The sequence below is a fragment of the Lipotes vexillifer genome, unplaced genomic scaffold, assembly GCF_000442215.2.
Source record: "Lipotes vexillifer unplaced genomic scaffold, Lipotes_vexillifer_v1.1 scaffold23, whole genome shotgun sequence".
In the NCBI taxonomy this organism is placed as follows: domain Eukaryota; kingdom Metazoa; phylum Chordata; class Mammalia; order Artiodactyla; family Lipotidae; genus Lipotes; species Lipotes vexillifer.
In genome coordinates, this window is record NW_006796283.1 from 3,762,911 (window position 1) to 3,770,526 (window position 7,616).

General features: G+C 59.9%; 1 protein-coding gene across 1 annotated transcript in view; it reads left to right on the top strand.

Moving 5' to 3' along the window:
• CDH15 (cadherin 15) overlaps window positions 1–7,616 on the top strand; it is a 20,530-nt gene that overhangs the window by 11,824 nt on the left and 1,090 nt on the right. The window contains exons 5-11 of the mRNA XM_007468478.1: window positions 3,213–3,373; window positions 4,096–4,224; window positions 4,643–4,828; window positions 5,769–6,022; window positions 6,647–6,789; window positions 6,959–7,195; window positions 7,439–7,607. Coding sequence (XP_007468540.1) covers window positions 3,213–3,373; window positions 4,096–4,224; window positions 4,643–4,828; window positions 5,769–6,022; window positions 6,647–6,789; window positions 6,959–7,195; window positions 7,439–7,607 — 1,279 coding nt within the window. The remainder of the gene's footprint in view (window positions 1–3,212; window positions 3,374–4,095; window positions 4,225–4,642; window positions 4,829–5,768; window positions 6,023–6,646; window positions 6,790–6,958; window positions 7,196–7,438; window positions 7,608–7,616) is intronic.

The following is a 7,616-nucleotide window of genomic DNA, read 5'->3' on the forward strand; positions in this document are numbered from 1 at the left end:
TTTTTTTGCGGTACACGGGCCTCTCACTGTTGCGGCCTCTCCCGTTGTGGAGCACAGGCTCCAGACGTGCAGGCTCAGCGGCATGGCTCACAAGCCCAGCCGCTCCGTGGCATGTGGGATCTTCCCGGACCGGGGCACGAACCCGTGTCCCCTGCATCGGCAGGTGGACTCCCAACCACTGTGCCACCAGGGAAGCCTGATAGTGTCTTTTGATGCATTTTTAAATGTTCATGAAGTCGGTTGGTCTATCTTTGTTGTTGTTGCCTGTGCCTTTGGTGTCATATCCAAGGAATCATTACCTTCGTGACATTACCAGTGTCCTATGTTTTCTTCTAAGAGTTTTATAGTTTTATGTTGTACACTTAGGTCTGGTCTGTTTTGAGCTGACTTTCGCACGTGCTGTTAAATAACTATGGGTCCAGCGCCACCCTTCTGCACGTGGATGTCTTTCTCAGCACCATTTGCTGAGGAGACCGCCCTCTCCACGTTGAATGGTCCTGGTGTCCTGTGTAAAATCACCTGCCCATGGATGTGAGGTTTATTCTTGGGCTCTCTATTCGGTTCCATCGGTCTGTGTATCTGTCTTAAGGGCAGGTGCACACTGATTACTGTACCTTTGCAGAAAGTTTTGAAATCAGGAAGTGTGTCCTCCAGCTTTGTTCTTTTTCAGGATTGTTTTGGCTGTTTGGGGTCCCTTGAGATTTTATAGGAATTTTAGAATGAGTTTTCTGTATGTAAATAAAAGGTCCTTACGACTTTGATAGGGATTGCACTGAATCTGTAGGTCGCTGTGGGTGGTAGTGACATCTTAGCGACAAGTCTTCCAAGCCAGGAACACGGTCTGTCCATTTATTTGTGTTGTCTCAATTTCTTTCACTGATCTTTTGTAGTTTTCATCGTGAAAGCCTTTTACCTCTTTGGTCACGACACTGACATCCTGAGGCATTTAGGCACTTGTTGTGATGATTGTCTCTGCGTGAGTCTGTGTGGCTGGAGCCCCCTCAGGAGGCATGCACATCCCGTTCCTGGAGATGCCGATTTGGGTCTATAGTTCAGGGGGTGTCCGCCAAGCTTCTCCACTCTGGTTTTTCTCCTTTCCCCTTTGTAATTAATAGGTGTCTTGTGGGAGCCCCTTTGAGACCGCGCAGGTATCCTGCTACCCCTCAAGCTGCCGCCCAGCAGCGTTAGCATCTCTGGCGGCTCTTGCCTGCGTCAGGTGTTGTTCTAATTCATCGTTTTTCTTCGTCATCACTTGGCTCTCTATCATATGATAGGACTTTCAGTACCCCTGTATATGAACATATGTGTGTATGTGTTACCCACCAGGGTTCTTGGCCTCCCTAATAGAAATTGATCAAAGGCCAGACAAGAAATTCAGGCAAGGCTTTATTGGGGCCCCTGCTGCAGCGGTGGGGAGTGGGAACAAGAAACAGATTCCCTTGCTCGCTGGCTCCCTGAGTGGGGGCCAGCTTGTTCCTTATATGGGGTGTGTCCAGGGGTAAGGGGTGTGTCCAGGGGGTCAGGCCGGCGGGGGGTGGCTTAGGGGGTTTCCCGTAAACAGAAAACTCATTCTAAAATTCCTGTAAAATCTCAAGGGACCCCCAAACAGCCAAAACAATCCTGAAAAAGAACAAAGCTGGAGGACACACTTCCTGATTTCAAAACTTTCTGCAAAGGTACAGTAATCAGTGTGCACCTGCCCTTAAGACAGACACACAGACCATAGACCGATGGAACCGAATAGAGAGCCCAAGAATAAACCTCACATCCACGGGCAGGTGATTTTACACAGGACGCCAGCACCATTCAACGTGGAGAGGGCGGTCTGCTCAGCAAATGGTGCTGGGAAAGACATGCACACGCACCACCTTAGGTGGCGGGGTGTGCACGGGGCACGCACAGGTACCCTGCTTTTGCTCCCAGCCGGTGTTTGCTCTTCAGAAGTGGCAGTTGGGCTTTTTGGTCTCTTTGTATCTCGTCCAGAATTTGCTCTAACTGCCACGTACATAGTTATTTTTAGTCCCTTGTAGTTTTTTTGTATTCTGTAGCTCAAGGAGACCTGTGTCCAGGCGCAAGCCCTGCAGCTACGGGTCCCAGGTCCCAGCCTGTCTCGCATGTGTTTTGTTCACATGGATCTGTCTGGATTTCTGGAGTCTTGCTTCATTCAGTGGGTTATGATTCTGTGCACCATTGTTTTGAAGCTCAACTCATTTCAAATATGGCTGATCGGAAGCTCATCAAACCGGCCCAGGCCCCTTCAGCAGCCGGGGCTGGGAAATAAGCTCACATATATACAGACGTGCGTGTGTGTGCGCGTGCTCTCTCACAGCTGTGTTAACGTGGCTCTGTACCTTCATCACAAGTCACGAGTCCTCTCTGGCACCTCCACTTCCGATCCAGCTCTGCAGGGTTCCTTTTGGGTCCTCTTCTCTGATGGCAAGAAGCCGGGCTCCAGTCGCCCCAGGAGTTTGCGCACTTGCTCACTCATAGAGAGCCTGACAGGTGCCTTTGGAAGCTCTTGCCTGCACCCCGGTGGCAGGGTGCCTATTCTAAACATTGTTTTTGGCTTTAGCCTGGGGTCCAGCATCATGCCAGGAGTTACCTGCTAAGGTACCTTCCCACCTTCTAAGGCTGGGTCAGTGGCCGGGTCACTACCGTTCATCAGACACCAGCATGACACTCAGCTGACCCGTCAGGGCCCAGGAGGGGCTGGGATGAGCCCAGTCACAGGTGAGGGGGGAGCCAGCTCCTCGGTTGGCCCGAGGCTGGTCCACCTCACTGGGATAACTTTTAGTACACCTGATCTAGGCCGGTGTGGGGAGGGGTGGTCAGACCTGAATTGCTCCAGAGAACAGGTGGGCACAGATGCTGAGGCACCTCCAGGACCCCTGCGGAGGCCCTTCTCTCCTGAGATCCAGGGCCGTGTTCGCCCCAGAGCGCAGGTGCGGCCCTGGGCGCTGCTTTGCTCTGCCTGGGGCTGGTTCCCCAGCGGGCTCGCCTGGTCTGTCTCGGGGTTCCGCAGGAGACAGGTGTCAGCTGTGTGCACCAGACACCCAACCTCATCCCCACAAATGACACAAGCCAGGGCGCTGGGATGCTTGCACGTGCAAGCCTGATCGGGGGCCTGGACCTGGTGCGGCGGGCCGCAGGGGAGTGGGCGACGCGCCCTGGCATCGATGGGTGCCACCCCCACATGTCCCCGCCATTCCCAGGCACCTACGTGACCAGGGCTGAGGCCACGGATGCGGACGACCCGGAGACGGACAACGCGGCCCTGCGATACTCCATTCTGGAGCAGGGCGGCCCCCAGCTCTTCAGCATCGACCCGCACACAGGGGAGATCCGCACGGTGCAAGTGGGCCTGGACCGCGAGGTGAGGCCATGCAGCTGCACTCTGACAGCTGAGGCAGGGCAGCCCCCCAGACGAGGGGTCCGAGTGCCGCAGACACTATCCGTGGCCCTGGGCTCCGGCAGACCTGCTCCGCGGGTAGTTGTGCGGTTCGGTCCAGAGACGGTGTGAGGGGCCCTCAGCGTGTTTTTCTGCCGGAGACCTCCCCCACCCTGTTGCCTGCAGACCAGTAGGGCTCCTCGGCCTGGGGTGGGCCCACAGTGACCACGCATGCTACAGAGAAACAGTCGCCCTCCGGCCGGCCGTGCCCACTCTTGTGCGGCCCCTGAGGCCCCTGGCTGCCGGGCTTCTGTGTGGCATTGGCACCTCACCTCCAGGAAGCCCTCCTTGGTTTCCCCAGGGCCACTCACTGTGTTAGTTGATCTCTGTCCCCTCTCTTGGCAGCTGCACCTGGCTCCCCAGGGCAGGGACCCCGCACCCCAGTGCAGCAGGTGCCCCGTAAGTGCTCATCCGGCTCGGCAACTGATCTCTTGCCCACTCACAGGCTGGGGCAGAGTCTGGGGTCGACAGTGGTGCCATCGGACCCGGAGAGGCTAGACAGCCTGTTTTGCCCCAGAGCTTGGGAGCAGGGCAGGTGCTGGAGCCTCCTGGGGTCTGCCTGCCCTGCCCCCAAGCCCTAAGGTGGCTGACCAGCCCCGCCCTGTGCTCCACCTGGGTCTCCTGACCCCATGTCACTGTGCTCCTAGGTGGTCGCCGTGTACAATCTGACCCTGCAGGTGGCGGACATGTCTGGAGACGGCCTCACTGCCACTGCCTCAGCCATCATCACACTGGAGGATGTCAATGACAACGCCCCCGAGTTCACCAGGGGTCAGGTGCTGCCAACCGTCCTCACCTCCACTGGCCGCTGCTCAGGGCTGACCTCCCCCCAATCCTGGGGCTTCTGGTGGGTGGGAGGCTAGGTGCTCCACAGAGGAGGCATCCTGTGTGGATCGTGCAGGATACCCTGCCAGAGGCCAGCATGGGCGGGGCGGGGGGGCGATGTGAGCATGTCAGGAGCTAGAGGGCCCTGGGGGGAAGCCACCAAGACCCTGGGGTGTGACCTGTCCCCAAGCCTTCCTGGGTGGGAGGGAGCGGCAGCTGTGCCCTCCGGGGAAGATGTGCCCAGCACATGGCCGAGACTGGGAGGGGGCTCCTGGTGCGTTGGACTCCTCATGGGTGGGCAGTGGGAGGGTGACCCCGCAGGGGACCGTCACCCGCCCACCTGTGGGTAACGGGGCCGAGTTCCCACAGTTCTTCCTGGAGGCCACAGAGGCCGTCAGCGGAGTGGACGTGGGGCGGCTGGAGGTAGAGGACCGGGACCTGCCCGGCTCCCCCAACTGGGTGGCCAGGTTCACCATCCTGGAGGGCGACCCTGACGGGCAGTTCGCCATCCGCACCGACCCCAGGACCAACGAGGGCGTGCTGTCTGTGGTGAAGGTGAGCTGAGGAGGGTGCCTCTCCTCACACCCTGGGACCCCGTCTGGACCCTCTGTGCATCCTTAGGAGGGGAGCGAAGGGGACCAAGAATGCTAGGACTGTGGGCTCGGGCCACACTGACCACAGCGGGACAGGGCTGGAAAGAGGGGGCAAGCCTACGTTACTTCCAGTGTCTCTGCCACTTAAAGTATATGATCAACATTCACAAATACAGATCTCACGTGTTGGCCAAGCTGAGACCAGAGACAAAACCAGCAGGAGATACGTGTGCACACATACGTGTGCACGCACACAGGTGCACACATACACCCGTGCACACACACATGTGCATACACGTGCAGAGAGATGCAGATGAGCTGTCAACACAGGAAGAGCTTTATTGCCAGAGACTGGCTCACGCCGGCCGTCGTGCAGGCGGCTGGCGAGTCCGGAGTCTGCGGTGCTGCGACGGGCCGCGAAGTCAGGAGCTGAGGCTGCCTCTGGAGGTGGGACCCCTTCTTCCCCAGGGCGGCCTCAGGTTGCTCTCAGAGCCTCTCACCCACAGATGAGACCCACCCAGGTTCTCCAGGACCATCTTCTTTATTTAAAGCCAGCTGATTGGACAGGTCAGTTCAACCACGTCCACCAAATACCCTCTTAGCAAGACCCAGGCGAGTGTCTGCTTGAGGCACCGAGGAGGATCCCCGGCCAGGGGACGGGAAACTAGCCTCACAACACCCAACAAATACGTTTGCGTGATGAGTAGCCGTCATTTTGGCATTATTTTTTGTGCCTTTTTGTCCTGCATGATTTTTGTTTCTCCGAGGCTAAAATGCAGGAGGAAAGAAGGGGCTCTGAGGACAGACCAGAAGAGGCCTCTCCGCCGCAGCTGCCTCTGGCTTCCCTGAATGAGGGGAGGGGTCCAGAGTTCTGACGGGCGGCTGCCCCGCTTCCCCTGCAGCCGCTGGACTATGAGAGTCGGGAGCGCTATGACCTCAAAGTGGCAGTGCAGAACGAGGCTCCCCTGCAGGCGGCGGCCCCCAGGGCCGAGCGGGGCCAGGCCAGGGTCAGCGTGCAGGTGCGGGATGTCAACGAGGCGCCCGTGTTCCAGCAGAACCCACTGCGGACCAGCCTGGCCGAGGGGGCGGCCCCAGGAACCTCCGTGGCCACCTTCTCTGCCCGAGACCCTGACACACAGCAGCCGCAGAGGCTCAGGTGGGGGACCCTGGGTGAGCAGGGGGAACTCGCAGCCCCAGTCCACCTCCCAGCCAGGGTAGCAGCACAGCTAAGGGTACTGAGCCCTGTGCCCTGAGGGTTCCCATCAGGGCCCTGGTCAGAGGGCAGAGGGCTCATCTGTGTGCATCAGGGGCTCTAAAGTACCGTGCGTGCGTGCGTGTTCACATGACCTCGTCCTGTAGGCAGGACTGGGCTGCATCTGGCGCACACTGACACGGCCCGTCTGTGTTGGCTAGCCTCTGAGCGTCCGGCCCTGTCTGTTCCAGGGAGCCGTTGCTCCCCTAGGACTGGCTGTTACTGTCTTGGATTTCACCCCCTGCCCTGGCCCTATGTACCCTTGTCTGTCAACATGGTGCCCACCGTTGAATCCTGGCTGTCGCTCGGTGGCCACGGGGCCCTGGGCGGCTCACCTGCCCTCCCCGAGCCTCTGTTTTTTTCATCTGTTGACGGGGATGGAAAATACCAGCCTAGGGCTGTGGAAGGACTGTCCTTAAAGGCCTGTGTATGTGTGCGTGTGTGCGCGTCTACACGTGACCACACCTCCGGGGGTCTGGCTCAGGCTCAGGGTCCCCCTGTGCCCCCCTGTGCCCTCCTTGCCAACAGCTACTCCAAAGACTACGACCCTGAAGACTGGCTGCAAGTGGACGGGGCCACTGGCCGAGTCCAGACCCAGCGCGTGCTCAGCCCTGCATCCCCCTTCCTCAAGGACGGCTGGTACAGGGCCATCATCCTGGCCCGAGATGATGGTGAGCGTGGAGCTCGGCCTGGGTTCCAGGGTTCCCTAACCCTGGCTGGGGCCCCTGCTGCCGCCCAAGGGCTGAGAGCGGGCCCTCCACCGAGCAGACTTAAGGGGTGGGTGGGGGCTCTGCAGGGGCAAGGGCCTCTCCTGCCTCTCCAGGCCTCTCCTGCTTGCAGCCTCCCCACCCAGCACGGCCACAGGGACCCTGTCGGTTGAGATCCTGGAGGTCAACGACCACGCCCCTGAACTGTCTCCACCGTGGGGCAGCCTGTGCAGCACACCAGAGCAGGGCTCCGGCCTTCTCTTGGGGGCCACGGATGAGGACCTGCCCCCCCACGGGGCCCCCTTCCACTTCCAGCTGAGCCCCAGGCTCCCAGAGCTGGCCCAGAACTGGAGCCTCAGCCAGGTTAACGGTGAGCTCACCCCACGCCCCTGGGGGTCCAGGGGGTCCAGAGCCTGGGGCAGGTCCCCACTGGTTCCCACCTCAGTGCACTGCATCCTCAGGCCTGCAGGGATCAGTTATCACACACACAGGAGGAGTGGGGAACGGAGGCTTAGCCTCTCAGGATCCCCGCCCAGGTGGCTGCCGCCGGAAGCACAGGCACAGAGGGGCATGGCCGCCCCACGCCCCTGCTGACCGCCGGCACTCTCCACAGTGAGCCACGCGCGCCTGCGGCCCAGGCTCCAGGTCCAGGAGGGGCTGCACCGCCTTAGCCTGCTGCTCCAGGACTCGGGACAGCCGCCCCAGCAGCGCGAGCAGCCCCTGAACGTGACCGTGTGCCGCTGCGGCCTGGACGGCGCCTGCCTGCCGGGGGCCGCTGCGCTGCGGGAGGG